This window comes from Leptodactylus fuscus, chromosome 7 (genome assembly GCF_031893055.1).
Source record: "Leptodactylus fuscus isolate aLepFus1 chromosome 7, aLepFus1.hap2, whole genome shotgun sequence".
Lineage (NCBI taxonomy): Eukaryota > Metazoa > Chordata > Amphibia > Anura > Leptodactylidae > Leptodactylus > Leptodactylus fuscus.
This window is the reverse complement of record NC_134271.1, coordinates 71,230,560-71,247,556: the sequence shown is the minus strand read 5'-3', so window position 1 is coordinate 71,247,556 and position 16,997 is coordinate 71,230,560. Positions and strand designations below refer to the sequence as shown.

The 16,997-nt window shown below is 41.0% G+C and overlaps 1 protein-coding gene across 1 annotated transcript in view; it reads left to right on the top strand.

The window, feature by feature from the left end:
* ITFG1 (integrin alpha FG-GAP repeat containing 1) overlaps positions 1-16,997 on the top strand; it is a 137,523-nt gene that overhangs the window by 48,895 nt on the left and 71,631 nt on the right. Inside the window, exon 9 of the mRNA XM_075282112.1 lies at positions 11,190-11,284. Coding sequence (XP_075138213.1) covers positions 11,190-11,284 — 95 coding nt within the window. The remainder of the gene's footprint in view (positions 1-11,189; positions 11,285-16,997) is intronic.

The window sequence follows — 16,997 nt, the reverse complement described above, 5'->3', positions numbered from 1 at the left end:
AGCCCGACCTTTCCGCAGGTCCACTGTGACCTCTATCTTGTTTCCATTCCTGTCCTCACATCATGGCATTGCACCTGCCATATTCCGCCCTGGCCTTACTAACATGAGTACACACTTCTCGGAAAATTTTCAGTGCTGCTGTACCCTGCACCTTTTACTTTGTACAACTCTCAATCTGTGACCTCCCATGTGTCTCTGGTTCTTTTTTCACTTCATGGCACAACCCATGCAGGTATGCCCTTAAAGGGTTTTTCCTAAGCAGTCAACAGCTTGAAAAATATCTAGATTCCTGAATAAAAGAGTTAGATTGAAGTCCCACGTTGCGGAAATGCAGTTTTTTTTTGTTGCGGATTTTTGAGCCCAAACCAAGAATGGCTACAAATGGAATCAGAAATATATAGAAAGCTCTTATACTTATAACTTCTGCTCAATCTAGTCCCGGCTTTGGCTCAAAAAACCGCAACAAAATCTGCAACAAAATAAGCTGTGTTTCTACAATGTGGGGCCTTAGCCTTAAGGTGCCTTCTTGCATAGCGGTAGCCAAATGTGGCCAAAGACCAGCCTGCATGCAACCACCATCGTATGATTATACAGTATACCTGTCCAATTATTGGTAGCTCATGCATACCGAGTTTAAGTTGCATGCAGCTACCGCTAAATGAGCTTGTACCCTTATGGTTTAGAGTCAGGGTCGTCAGCCTCCAAAATAGTCACAAAATGTTTTCCCATCATATTCTCCTCCATTCATCAGAATCAGGCTCCCAGTTCCTCCATTACAACCCCCCACTCATCATGAGACTTTTCATACTCCATTACCCCCTCCAACGCTCTCTTATAGCTCACTGTACATCCCTCCTCAAGCCAATGATTTACTGTTCCTCCATTACATCTTCCTCAACCAACTGCTTTGTTTTTTCTTTATATCCCCCTTACTCCGACAACTCATATTCCTCTATTACATATCCTCCACTACCCACATGGCTCACCGTTCCTTCTTTTAAAAATGCACTCCCAAGATGAGGCTCACCATATTCCATTGCAGTCCACCATCCACTGTGAGGAACTGCCAGCCCCGTGTACCCCTAATAGGTAGCCAAATGTAGCATTGACCTAACAGACAGATGCAGCACACACTGCACACTTTGCAAAGAGGTTTGAGTAATGTGCACCTGCGTGCTGATAACATGACCATGGACTGATTTTTATCCACTAGAACTAAGCAAAATGAATGGCTGCAAGCAGAAATCTAGAGGAATTGATATAGAAAGTATATTGGAAAATAGAGAACTTTTGATTATACAAACTATAATATTTGTTTCTCAACATTAGTTTAAAACTAGACAAACCCTTTAAAGAGGACCTTTCACCGATTTGGGCACAGGCAGTTCTATATACTACTGGAAAGCTGACAGTGCGCTGAATTCAGCACACTGTCGTCTTTCCCGATCTGTGCCCTGGGTAAAGAGCTATCGGTGCTGGTACCGTAGCTCTTTACAGTCAGAAGGGCGTTCCTGACAGTCTGTCAGGAACGTCCTTCTTCACAGCAGCACCTATAGCGCTGTGCTGTGTGAGCGGGGAGGAACGCCCCCTCCCTCTGCTCACAGTGTTCATCCATAGACGAATATTATCAGGAGGGGAGGGGGGAGTTCCTCCCTGCTCTCACAGCACAGCGCGATAGGCGCTGCTGTGAAGAAGGACGTACCTGACAGACTAAAAACAAACAACACCGAGCCAATCCTCGTGTATTACCACTGGAAGAAAATGTGGTTTAAATGTAGAGACAAGTGCTTGCTCACCTGGGTGAGTTGTGAGGAGGTCACAACAACCCAAATAACCTTGAGAGCAAGCAAGTCCAGGGTATGTAGAATAAGGTGGAGGGCAGCAGCTGCAGGACCGTTACACGAACGGGAACGTACAACAAAAAATTGTGGCCGGCCTGAAACAATGCTCAGTCTGAAGAACAGCGCTCACCCAGAAGATGACAGAAATTTCTTCATGTTTGGAGCCATCCAGGCCAGTGACTGTGCACTTGAGGAAGAACTACCATATGTCCGAAACGCGTTGTGCTGTTCCATTTGTCATTAAAGAAATTTCTGTCATCTTCTGGGTGAGCGCTGTTCTTCAGGCTGAGCATTGTATCAGGCCGGCCCCAATTTTTTGTTGTACCTGACAGACTGTCAGGAACGCACTTCTGACTGTAAAGAGCTACATATCGGCACCGATAGCTCTTTACCCGGGACACAGATCAGGAAAGCCGACAGTGCGCTGAATTCAGCGCACTGTCTGCTTTCCAGGAGTATATAGAACTGCCTGTGCCCAAATCTGTTAAAGGTCCTCTTTAAATGGTCACTTATTTTTTCAGACAACTTTGTCTCATTTAATAAAGATGTGCCAATCTGGACTGAAATGTAAAGTGCTTTAACTAAAAATGTTTTTAAAATAAGCGAGCAGAACCACAATCCTATCCACTATGCGGGGACTCTAAAACCGCTACGCTACGTGGGGGCCTGGCATTAAAGTCGCTGCCACTAGGTGTCTCCCTTCTAGCTAATTTGCAGTTCACTCCCTGTTACTATAGAAGTCCCATCCATAGATACCATTAAAAAAAGCAAGATGGCTTCACAGTGAGTGGAAGGAGGAAGGGCTGTTTTGTCTTCACACTGTGGGAGGGGCTGTTTTTTTTCACAGCATGACTGCTTTCTTTGTGCAGTGGACTGAACATTCTGCACATTTCACAGTTTACAATGTAAAGAAAAGTATTCTTTGTACTGGTATCTACTTTTGGCTGCTTGTGTAATTATGGGATATTATTTACAGAAGCAAGCAGCTTTCCTGACATATCCATAGATTGCTCTCTTCCTGTGTTGGAAAGTGGTGTTATGAGCAAACATAGTTCTAAACTTCAGGCTAGCTTGGTTATCTCTAGAAAACAGGTGAACAGAATGGTAAAACAGCTACGAGCACACAGCGTCCCTTGACATAGCCAAGTCTGGCCTCTGGACATATTCACCAGAGACCTTAGTGGTGAGGATAGACTTGGCATATTCCTTGAGCCAAAGTAAGTAGCAAGTGTGAGGACACAGTGTGCTCTGTGCACCACACGTATCAGCAGACCCAGAAGATAGGTGTTACTTACCAGAGCTAAACTGGAGCTGACAGAAGGCCTGAAGGTGTCTGTAGAAGCAGATGAGAAGGAGCAGCCTCCAGGCTGGTGGCAGAGATAGTCATGTGGTTGTCAATCCAATCGACAACGAGAGGTCAGCGCAGTACATAATCAGAATCAATGGAGAGGAGTCTAGGAGGCAAGCAGGGGTCGTAATGGAGAGGAGTTCAGAAGCAGAATCGTCTGACAGAGATGGGATTCTAGGAACGGAACCAAAAGGTGAAACACAGGATATATAAACAGGTACAGGATCACAAGCTTACTACCAGAGAAACCAGCGGTGTATGGAGAGCAGAAGTGACTTAAAAAGCCTCCGGACAGAGAGATGCGCGGAACTTAAAGTGAAACATAACAAAACACTGCAAATGTTAGGAAAAGACTGCCAACCTCACAGTCTGTCTGTCTGACTGTTGAGGTCCCAGGTCCATTCCTAACAGGGGGAGGCTAAAGAAACCAATAAAAAGCAAAAAAAAAAAAAAATCTAATAAAAATTTGAAAAATTTAAGAATTCAAATTGCCCATCTTTCCCTAGATCTGAAATAAAAACAAATAAACAAAAACAAAGTAACTATTCAAAAAATACTCCCCCCCCCCCCCATAGGATGAAATCCATATTGGGAGGGGGAAAAAAACTGCCAAATTGCTGTTTTGCCTTCCAAGTAAAAAGCTATCAAAGCATCAGACAATCCCCAAAACAATGTAAATAAAAAGTACATCTGGCTGTGCTTAAAAATACGTGTTAACCTGCTTGATATATGGAAATATAAAGAAGGTATGGATATCACAATATGGCAGTGCCAGGAAATTCTTTTATTCTCCTAAGTTTTGGATTTATGTTAGGTCTCATACGCACGACAGTACTTTTTAGCCGCAACTGCTGATCATAGTACAGTCACGTGAACTATGGGCTTATACACACAGTTGTAGTTTTTGTGGCCGTAGTGAAGAGTTGCAAAATATAGAGCCATTCCTATACCTGTCTGTAGTTATGGCTCAGTCCATTCGATTTAATGTATGCAAGACAGGGAGTAAAAACTAAATTTCAAAATGTAAAATGGCTTCATCAGGAAATAATATAATCACCTTGATCACTCCTCATCCCAGCTCTCATTCCCTACTCTCTTGCTGTCCTCATTGGATAAATTAGGTTCTGTCCAGGGCATGCTGGGATATGTAGTACCACAACATGTTGTAGACTTCTGTCTAAATGCATTCTCCACTCTCCATCTCTTCTGGATTTTGGACATTCGACAAGTTAATTTCTGAGAGAGAAAAAAAATCACCCAAGCGATAAATAGGAAAAGCCTCATGTACAAAGCAATCAGAGTGGTAATACAGGAAAAAATGTAATGTAGAGATGTCAGCTAAGCCCACAATTTATATGGTAAAATATGAATATATTCACGCCAGGCTTTTAATAACATTCCCAATTATATTCATCAGTATGCACCGTGTGACACTCCAAATCCTTATTGCCAGCCTGGAAAAACCTTAAAAGTAATTATAAAGCCCACAGGTGCTGATATTAAGCCCTGAATATTTATCAGCCATGACTTAAGATGCTCTGAAAACTTGCTTAAACTGTTTTATTTATTTTTTCATTTGTTCTCGTAGTGTGGTGGCATGTATACAGGCTGGGACCATCTTGGTGCAAAACGTTTGTGATATTTCTACGTAGCCTTTGATCTTATGACTTTAGGTCACAATTATGTATTAAATGAGTTCTCCTAATTTCATCCCAACTATTGTGTCCTAATTCAATATATCTTATTTAGATGTGTGCATAGATTGCATAGGGTTCAGCTTTCAATATTCCACTGTAATGTTCCATATACATTCGTAAAGTGTTTTTTGTTTTTTGTTTTGTTTTTTTAAACCACCTAAAATGTTGTAAAACAATCAATGCATTCATACTTTACTCACAGGTTCCCTTCTGCTTTGCTCAATACATTTACCAGTCTCCACTGTCTATTTCTTGGTCCATCCATAGGCTGTCAACATAATGGGACTGCTGCAGCCAATCACTGGCTGCAGCATTGACCCTCTATGGCCACAAGTCCCATGGTGACAGGTCATCTTGCTAGAACCAAAAAAAAAATGAAGTGGCCAGGGAAGGCATCATTGAGGGATGTGGGATGAGTATGACTGCTTTTATTACTTTATAAGATTACAGGTTTGTTTATTTTAGGTGAATTTTGTTGGCTGGACAACCCCTTTAAATGCATTAGATCTATGCATTTTTCAATAAGCACATGATGGCATAGCCTTTAAGAAGGCTATTCCAGTCCTACCTTCTTTCTTCTGTTCCTGTCTGCCGTTTTTGAATAAAATGTTGTTTTACTGACATGCAAATTCAGCTCACGGAGCACCAGGGGCGTTATCCCTGAGCTCTGAGCATTTAATCGTCATGGCCTTCATTCCGTCTCCTCCTCGTCTCAGGTATACCCCTTTGTTTGAAAATGAATTCTCTTCGCTTTCTTTAAGTACGAGCGTACGCTCATGTAGTTCTATGGAGCATGCTCAGAATACTCAACGTTCCTTGGAACTATACGAGCCGTACTGCGCCTGTGCAGTACACTCGTTCATGAAGAAAGCGCAGCGAGGAGGATTCATTTTCGAAGACAGTGGTGTACCTGCGACAAGGAGGAGGCGGAATGCAGGCCATGATGATGCAGTGCTCAGAGCACAGGAGTAACGCCTCTGGTGCTCCGTGGGCTGAATTTGCATATTAGTAAAAAGCACTTTATTCAAAAATGGCTGACAGGAACGTAGGACTTGAGTCCCTTTAAACCTATAGAGAGCCAACCATTTGTATAGGTACCATATGGAAGTATTCTTGGGTTCTTGGTGAGGGAACTATTGGGCCGCCAGAGTGCCCTATGTAGATGCATCCCTATATACGCTATATATCCTACAGATGCGCTCTTGCAGAGGTGATGGGTTTGACTTCTGTCAGCTGTTGACTTGCAGGTCTGGTTAAGGATGGACTTGGGATGATGTGATTTTATGCGGGGAATGCTCTTCTCTGCTGACCTTTCTGTGCTGCGTATATTTATCAACCATGTGAAATACTTTGAAAAAGACTGATTGTTTTTCTCGCTCTCCGGAAGATGTTATCTCATTCCACTGAAAATTTTATTTATGGTGAAATGTGGCTACAGAATATTTTTGTGTCACCGCCATCTTTCTGCCGCCTTCTTATCTCGCTGATTAATGGCGTTGACATAATTACTTTACCCAGTGCAGTAAGTCTTGAAAGAATTTGCCTAAATATACTGTGTGGCCTCATATGCCTACAAGTGTGGAGCTTGCAGAGATGGCAGGGTGCAGTCTGATCTGTGATATAAAGAGACATAACCGAACTCATGCAGTTTCTTCGAATAGAAGAGCCTTCACTACACTTGAGTATGTAAAACCTTTGTCCCTGTTTGGAGACTTCAATGATTAATATCAACTGAAGCTTCTTAGGCTCCCTGTCCCCATGGTAAGACTGCCTGTTCTTTGTAAATACATTGTTACCCTAGGCAGTTCTATGGGGTCAGTAGGCAAGACCTCCGACTCCTGTATTTTTCTACAGCCCAACTCCAACTTCCTATTAACTATAACCCTGTATTTAAGCCAGTCAGAAGCAGTAAAAACCTGATAATTTATTAAAACGCTAGGAATTGAATTTACGTGATGGTAAATATGCAACAAACTATGCATCTAATGAACTATACAATATTTTTAATTAGTTAAGTCATTTTATTTAGTAGCTGGAGTCAGTAACTAAACTAATATCCTTATAGTTAGTGTTTAGTTAACAGTCTTGTAACTCGGAATCCCAAAATTAACTCTTACTTTACAGGTTGAATGATCCCCACATCAGTGTTCTCATACTACCAAGATTGCATGATGTTAGGAATGATTCATACCCATGCAGATTGCCTATAACTGAACATCTGGAATAATCCCATTAGTTTTGTTGGGCTCTGCTACATCTGTATGTCATTAGTCCTGTGCAGTGCTGATCGGGCATCTTCCAAGCTATGGGAAAATTGGTTTCTTGACCATATGGATTTACTGAATTAGTTAATGACTGCCTAAACCTTTAGTAGTGGGTTCTCTTATTGGGCATTACTACTTCACCGATTACAAAATTAATGTTTTTTCTCCCATTGAATACAGTTGTATGTTTTCTTTGGCCACAAAAAGAGGGAGATCGACAGTGAGACAGCAAAAAACAGATTCATCCTTTTAACATTGGGGTATCACATTTTTGTGTATAAAACAGACAGGAGAATAATTTGTGGCTGTGCAGCGTCCCCTGTATCTTCCTCGCTCCACTTCCATAATTCTGCACCCCCTGCCAGGAGGTATTTGTATGGCACTGCCTTTGATGAAAAGCTTTTTCCATGGAAGTGTGTTTTATGCCACATATTGATGCATTACCGGCACTAGAGAACAATGCTCCTGAGCCTGGGGAGCCTAGGCGCTTTCATCCTCCCCAGACTTTGTGACATTAAATTGCCATAAATAGCTGCGTGAGTGATTAAAGTGAGATCTTCATGGCTCCAGATACTGATCTTATTCCCAGCACTTTTCTGTATGAACCACTAACTCTTCCGCGTCATATATTGGTGTTTCTATGGGAATCTAGGTTGGCTTCATTTAAGAGACATTAATTTCTATGCGGAGGCTACTGCTGTTGGATTACATTCATATCAATGCATTTAAAGGGGCCACGTCATGATTTATGCCCTCCACTGAACCAGATTTGACTCAATTACTCAAAAGTTTTGGTTTCTACTTTTGTGTTTCACTTCGTGCAAACCAACAAAAAGGGTCATTTCCACATGAAACATCTAGAAGGACAGCACACATGATCTGTGACTTAGGTGAGCTTTTGCCATCATGAGCTGTCACTCTCTCAGCCAATCATGATGTCATAGGCAGTATATACAAGCAGGGAGAGGAGCCATTTTGTTCAGATGGAAGGAGGGAATGAACAAAGACAGATGTTGGGCTTACCTGCCAGCATATGGATAGTGGTAAAAAAAAATAACAACATTTTGATGTACAGATAAGAAAGAAGGATAGATATGATAATGTAGACAGATAAATAAGAGGGAGAAATCATAGGTACAAGCTCTGTCTCTATTGTGATTAAAAAGGGAAAAAAAAATGCGACCGCAGCATTTGCGTTATTAACCCACTCCTAATTTGGGCACACAATCACTGACCAAACGCTGCCATGTGAAAGGAGCCTTGGGCTGAGAGATGCGTGTATGTAAGCCCCCAAATATATTATAATATTGCTGGTTACCAAAATTTTTTCCATAAGTTCATTCATAATAAAAAAAAAAAAAATGTATGAGCTGTAACATGTCTGGAAAAAGATACTGCAGGGGACAGGGTAAAGGAAGATAAGAAATCACCCATGGTACTGACATGTCATCCCTCACTGCAATAAGAATGTTGGTGGCAGCAGCAACACTACTTTTGATCTTAGCTGCACTGCCAGTAGCTGCGGGGTTATTGTAGTTCCTGAGAAGAAATTTTTGATTACTTGGCTCACTCATCTCAGTCGCAGCAGGATACTGATATAACACTGATGCTGTGACTTTGAGTCAGAGTTCAAAATATTCCTTCTCTACCAATGTAAAACTTAATTTACAGAGTGGCTTTTCTGTTCTGTCAACCCAGTCTTCATTTCACTGACACTGATCCCTAGGGGCTATGAAGTGCCTTTTTTGCCCCAAAGAGCTAACACTCAGATTGAGTGCTGAGAAACGTATTGCTCCGGATCCTAATCTTACTGTTCTGAAAGATCCAACAATCACCATTTTGATGTGGCGGAGACATAGATGGAAGATATGACTGGTGGTAGTGGTATGGTGTGAGTAGCTGTGCTGGTAGGAATACTTGGGGGAAAATCTAGAGGTGTGACTTATGACTGGGTGCAAATGGCAGTGAAGAGAGTAACATTGCAAGTGATGATTATTCTGTTGACAATGACATTGGAGGTATAGGTGCTTTTAGTACCTCTTAGTGATAGTGCCGAGCTACAAAATGGGGAAAAAAAGAGAAAACGGCTAGGGACACCTCTGGGGGTAGCAGACATGTTTCCAATACTGCTGGTAATGGTGGCAGCTAAGTGCAGACATCTTCCTTGGGGAATTTTTCTTTATATTACCAAATGACAAATTTATGCGGCTGTGCAGTAAATAATGCTTGACCATGCAGGAACAAATTTGTATTTTTGTATACTTATCATGCCATCATATTGCACAGTGATTTACAGATATTGTCATTACTGTCCCATGTAGGGCACACAATCTCTAAATTCCCTATCAGTGTGTGTTTGGATTATGGGAGGAAACCAGAGCAGCTGGAGGAAAAACATACAAACTCCTTGCAGATGTTGTCCTTGCTTGGATTGGGATGCTAACCACTGAGATGGCTGCCTATACAAATGTAGGACCTACGTCTCTTCATGCTCGCATGAAAAAGCATCACCAACTAATTTGTCAAAATAAAATTGGCAGTGGCAGGCAAATTAAGCCTAACTTCTCTGCTCCTTCGCCACGCTTTCTTGCCAGACCACATTAGCACTAGGTTATCAGTATCACCATCACCACCTTCTTCTTCTACTCCTCCTTTTGCTTGATTCCAACTACAGTCATTCACAAGTAGACAAGATAGTGTGTCCTGGAAACTGCAATATGTGCTCAGCCATCCAGCGGTTTATCTACTTAACTCACACCTGGTCAAGTTCCTGGCGGTGCAATCGCTGCAGTGCCACTTAGTGGATTTTACTCCGCCTCAATGGTGTATACCTAGGTGCCATTATATTTCTAGGAAAAGCTGTGTCTGCCTTATATTGCCATGTGTCATATTCAAGGCCTGTTCCTTGAATATGTCAGTGTAGTTATATGCCACCATCAACACATGAGGTAGCAATTACGGGCAAGAACAATAAATGGCTTTCACAGCCCATTGGGACAAAGTTTTGATCGCGACGATGACAGTCGACAAACGTAACAAGACTAGATGCTAGTATCATATTTATGTAGGCCCAGTTCTACTCAATTCTGCTTCTTTTTCTTCTCCTCCTCCAGTTCCTTTTCGCTGGACAATTTTTCATCTCCAACTTTACCAGGGCAAGCTGAGGAACTGCTCTGCAATATCCAGCAACAAATATCCAGCTGGATGTCTCCCCACCAGCAACAATTGGGAATTCTTGCCAGCGGCAGTGAAAAGAATGTTGTGGTTCCATTGCAGTTTAATAAAACAAACAAAACACTTTGTCGCTGCATGACGTGCTAAATTTGGTGGTTCATCTCTTTATAAGCGCATATAGCGCTTTAAAGGAGGTTCTGCTTATGGCCAGAAAAAAGTATCTGCATATTTCAACCATTGTTATGTGGCTAAGAAACTCATGTTGAACTTGCAGCAAAAAAAACAGCCTATTCTTGCATTACTTTATCTGCGATATTCTAATTTGGTGGAATTTCACATTGCACATGCAGGAGCACCTGTGTGAGCAGCAGAAGGTGGTGAATGAGTACTTCATGGGGCAGACCACACAAACAACGTGTTATTTTTAAAATCCACCATTTTAGGCACATGTGGGAAGACGGCTACCTCCTGAGGCCCTTTGAGGAGGATTCACTGTCCCATACAGTAGAGGCCTGAGGAGGTAGAGACTCCTAGCTTCATTGATTACTATAATGCAAGCAGTCCCAGTTTCCTATCTTTGTTAGGACCAACAAATCCAGCAGATGTGTGGACCAGATATTCCATTCCGGATTCCCCCTTGTTTATGGGGCCTAATCTAGCATAGTTGCAAAGATGTCCTGATATAAATATATTAGGGGCAGTGTCACCAAGCATTATGACTTCAAAGGAAGATGTCCTCAGGTGGCACAATAAAGGATAAAATAATCCTGCCCTGATGTAAGAGATGTCCTCAGATATGATTAGATGTAGAGAAGGATTTTTCTGTGCTCTTTGTCAAATAAAACTGTTTCTTTATGTTTTGTAGATGGAGATGGCTTCCAGGACCATTTGCTGCCAGTCTGTGAAGATGACAAGTGCCTACAAAGTGTCATTTATCTAATGAAAAATGGCTCCACACAGGTGAGAAACATGAGACTCATTACATGCTACAGGTATAAATCCAGTGGGGTGAATGAATTACCTGCCATGGGTGCAAATCCAGTGTACATAGCAAGTCAGTTATTACCTACTACAGGTACAGCATAAGTCTAGTGTATCCAGGTGAGAAAGTGTGCTACAGATATAAATTCAGGATACTGTGTACATTCAGGCAGATATAACAACTTGTTATTTCACCCTATACTATGTTTCCCATGTACCTGCAGTCACACACATAGGCACCTCTCCAAGTCGTGCCAACAAATAAAGAGATTAATGTGTGAATAGTCACTTTGGTGGTGTCATGGACTTAGTATCCAGTCGTAGCCACTTCTTCTCTCTTTGAATTTTGACAATATCCCATGTGGGATCAGGTGCCCTTCACAATTGAGTAACGTCTACTAATTTGCAATTAAAGGGGCTCTATCATTGGGAAAAGTCATTTTTAACTAAGCACATACATGCATAGCCTTTAGAAATGCTATTTCACACCTACTTTTTGTATGTAAATTGCCTCAGTGGCTTTTGAATGAACCCTTTTTTATTCATATGCTAATTAGCTTCCAGCTGCTGTACACATACATAGGAAAGAATAGGCAGAGGGTGCACAATGAGACTTCCGAGGTGCACAGAGAGGCTAATTAGCGTATTAATAAAAACGGGCTCATTCAAACCACCGCTGAGGCGATTTACATACAAAAGGTAGGTGTGGAATAGCCTTTCTAAAGGCTATGCAAGCATGTGCCTAGTTAAAAATGACTTTTCTCAATGATCGAGCCCCTTTAACACTAATATCTGGCTTGGAAGGCACTCCTGTTTTCAATTATTTATTTATTTATTTTTTTATATATGTCTGTTATTTTTATACGTATTGTCAGGGTCTGGGGTTGCTAGGTGGGGTATCATAGACACACAAGTCCAGTTTCTTTAGTCCAAAACAAAGGTAGAGTTTTATTTTCACTCAAAAAGGTAGTGCAGCAACAAAAGAAAACAATACAAAAATAAATACCTGCCCGACTAGGCTCTAACTAAACATAAGAATAGGTTACCTCACCTAGAATAACAGAAATCCAAAAGCCAGTTGAATAATTCAGGGCACAGCTCTAAAAATATGACCTCTTTCTTTGGCTCTCCAGCCAAATTCTGCCCACAGTCTGCTGCTGGAGCTGGCTTCTTAAGCTCCCTTGATGAGCAGACTCTCTGCAGTTGCGTCGCTGCAGGAACATCCCCAAAGTGTGGACTGGAGGGGGTGGAATGACAGGTCCCACTACCAACCTACCTGCCATTCCTAAAAATCCAGCCCAATACTGAGTATTTACCAAAATGCTCTGCAGACGAAAGTTGTTTGCTAAGAACAAACATTCCTTCTGGAGTTTTCTCATCTCGCCCACCTGAGTAGTCTGGGTGAGATGTACACCCCCTCCATTACCTGACAGCATGTCGGCTTACAGCATGTAGTCTAGTAACTACTTGATTTTCCCGAACTAGCGGTTCTGTGCTATACCTTTCTTAGTCGGGGTCACCATTATCCTTGTCAGGAGGGGTGACAGATCGTATAGGGGAACAGACCCTATTCACAGAGGAAATGGTAACATCCATTTGTCACCTTATTCTTGCATTTCAAGGAGATGAAACTAGAGCTGCACAATACTTTGTATTAGGTGTTTGGGTACAATGCTTTCTGTCTCTTTAAAGGAGTTGTCCCATCTGAAGGATCCTATCTATACTGGTAGCCTATGTAAATTGAATACTTACCTAAGTATATTGATTTAGAAATGCTGCTTTGTTTGTCTGCTATGTGAACTTAGTCCTCTCATTGTTTACACATCGTTACCATAACCATGGACCTGTAGGACAAGTGATTTCACTCACTGCTCTCAGTTATCTACAGCTCTGTGGGCAGGACAATCAGTTCAGCTATTTGCAGTTTCCTGATAAAGCCCTGTCTGTTATCTGAGTCTTTATCTACAAACATGTGCATGTTATTCAATCTGTATAACTATTGTGATTCTTCAGTGCCCCATTCAGCAAGCCGAGGGGGGGGGGAGAGAGAAAGAAGAGTGAGAAGAAGAAACAACAGGCAAACTACTGAAACTGTGAGATGGGAAAATCCCTTTAAGTAGAATTTGGAATTAGATTATCTTCTGATGATACTGATTCCGTTGCTTCACTCCGTTTTCTTTCCCAGTCTGCGTAATATATGCACGTGTGTGTGTGTGTGTGTGTGTGTGTGTGTGTGTGTATGCGTTCTAATGAGCGTGACCACTACATTACAATGAGCCACCGCATGTAGGCTCCTTCTAAGGCAGTGAAAACATTAAATTCTTCGCTGGCGGCCTGCGACTGCTACTTAAAATAAATGCATTACCGGGGCCACTTTTCTCATTTTATATTCATTACTTTAAGTATGAAATTAGTGTAGAAATGATTGCAGCTTCTTGGCCTGAGATCAGCAAGTGATAATTTACATATGCTGCCAATTAAGATTCTGCTTAATTCCATCAGCTTTCCGGGCCCATTCCAGATGAGAACACCAGTTTCATTCTCTAAAGTTTATTTTTTTTTATATTTCTGCCTGGGTGACTGAAAGCAGTGGCTGGGTTGGATGATGTTGGCGTCTGCTTCCTTCCTTACATGTGTTTGCCGCATTTATACTATCACTTAAAGATGGTATAAAATAGGTCAAGAAGGAATTTTCATCCATATCAATGTAAGATTTAAGCTTGGGTTATATTTAGCTTCTTCAGTGCTGTGTTTGAACATATTCTGTGATATTTTTCATCACCGTGAATCCTTAAAGGACCACTCCACTTTTGTCTTGCTTTTGAATTTTCAAGAAGTCTATTAATACAGACTAATCTTGCTTTTCAACTGCAATCCTGGCGACTAAAATTCTATAGCACAGTGACCATCCTCAACCTACTGCACCATTGCCAGGAAGGTAGAACAGTAGAACCTTCACCTTTGCTTGCAATGGTGTTGTGAATGAGAAACATGGACTGTTATGGACTGGAAGGATGTTGTCTTTATTGATGAATCCAGGTTCTATTTGGGGTCTGGTGATGATCAAGTTCTAGTATGGAGGATTTGTGGTGAAAGCTTCAATCCTGCCTTTGCTGTGTCGTAACACTGTTCCAACTGCTAGTGTGACGATCTGTGGAATCATTGCATATGATAGTCACCCCTTGCAGTGATACAAGAGATACTAACAGCTCGGTGATATGCACAGGACATTCTGCAGCCACATTTGTTGCCTCTTAAGTTAAGGCTTCCAACTGGCATTTTTCAGTAGGATAATGCCATCCACAAATAGCATGAACCTGTATACCTCCATGATCAACTGTATTTCATTTTGCCTCCAATTGTTTTATCACACTAAAATTGTAATCATTACCTACATACAGATATAGCAGAGTTAACCTAGAAGTCTGCTGTTTGTTAAACTGCTGCAGCATGATATCGTATCTCAGACAAAAAAGAAAAACAATGAGACGTCATTAAGAAAATGTTTTTCAATGACTTTTCATTGGTTTTTGTTGTCTTCTGTGATAAGTCATCATGATGCAGAAGTTCAGGTTAACTGTGGTACCTCCATATATCATTATATTCACAGAAAGTATATCTGATTCCAACAACTTCTTCTTTGTCAATGAATGTACATAAAGCATCAAATATTTCACCTTTCAGCAGTCTGTAATGGAAGTAGTAAAATTGAAACTCTCAAGGCTAAAATAACATTTTGTTTTTAACTAGGCCAGGGGACATGAAATATATGTAAAAAAAAAAACATACATGTTCCCAATGCTCCGTCGCCTCCCAGTACCATTCATTCCTATAGCTCCATTGTTTTCTTCTGGTGGAAGTCCCTGCCACCTGTGATTGGCCTCAATGACCGGGTCCCTTCCTTAGACTGCTGATTGGCGGGAGGTGCCACCATCAGCTGTCAAAGCCAGCGAGGACTTCCAGAAAAAGAAGACAGCAGATAATCGGGACCAGACTACGCAGTGAGGACAACAGAACACTGGGAACAGGTGAGTATGTTTTTCGTTTTTTTTTGTTTTGTTTTTCCTCCACCTCCCCCGGCCTATTTAAATAATATCAGTTTTACCCTGGTCAACCTTTTTAAGTCCCTCGATATCTGTTCTGAGCAGTTCAGTAAATAGTAGTCTTGGAAGTCAGGTGTGCATCTGCAGTTTCTCATTCTCTTTGACTGGGAGACTGCATGCTGTGAGAGGGGAGAAGGAGCAACAGTGAGGCAATAATACAGTTAGGGGCCACATTTCTGTCTGTACTATATCACTTCACAGTATATATTTATTATGTTACTCTGTAGGCCTACTTTAAATGAATTTCACTTCAAGAGCTTTCCTTAGTTGACTTTACCAGTTTACATACTTTATGGCATCATTGTGGATTCAGGTCTCATCTGTTTGTTATATGATAATTATTTTCAAGGTTAACTTCTGATGCTTCGCGGTCTACAAAAATCATTGTTCTATGCATAGTTGTATGCCTATAGTTACTTTGTGTATAACAAGTGAACTACTGGTAGCCTTGACCACACTGTGTGAATCATTTGAGCTCTGTTTACATGAAATATAAAGTTTCCTAAATCATCATCAATGCCTCAGAAGATGAGAGTACATAGGGGATATGTTGCCTATGTAAGAACTGATTTCAAGGACCATATGCAAGATTTCCACCTTTCATTAATACTCAAATATTCGCATATTCATTGCTTTCTTATGCATCATATATAAGATGTTGTTGATTCTTGAGCAGGTATTATACGTTCTTGTTTTTAGTTGTAACCAGTTCTATTGTGCTGTTTGCATGGCACGGGATTTATTAAGGCTGGGATTTCCTATGCCAGACTTTTCATTGCGCGATGTGTGCCTAAATCATTGATAGACTATGACTATTTTCTAATTCTAGCGTATCCTTTGAGGTCCTATGTACCAAGTCAAAATCTACACCAGTCAGGGACTGGTATAGATTTCAGGTATAGTTTGTGCCAGTTTTCTGGAGTGTTATAGCAAATCTGTCTCTCTGCCCATGCCTGGCTTCAGTCCCACCCAAGTTTCTAAAAATAAAAATAAAAAAAGTCAATTTTTTTATACAGTTATTATCTCTGCATGCGAACAGAATCAGCCATGTTATAGTAACTGTTGCCACACAGTCAAGTAGTCTCCATAAACCACATGGTCCTGGACTGTTTTCCATAAATTTACAGTTGAGTAATCCTTTATTAAAGTGCTTCTCCTATTCTCTTCTCGCTCTTTGATAAAAATTAAAGTGGAAACAACTTGAAAGAACAACTACAGATGGCTCTAGTCGAGGTCTTCCATTATGCTGGGGCTTTTTCATTCGTCAGGAAAAAAAAAATATAATATAGTACGTAACCCCGTAAAAAAAAATATAAGTGAAAACAATGAAGCTGTCCATGAGATGGATAAATATACTTACTGACAAAGGGAATATTAAAAATTGAACAATTATAATTTTTTTTGTTTAATAGAATTTCTGATCTCTTGGCAGAAGAGCACAATTCGAAGGCTAATATTTACTGGAAACAAGATGGAATAAAATGGATTAGAAATATGTTTTTGACTTCTATGCTGTAGCATTGTCCTTTTACTGCTTAAAAGTTGGGACACTGTGTAAAATGTACAGAAAACAAGAATGCATTGATTTG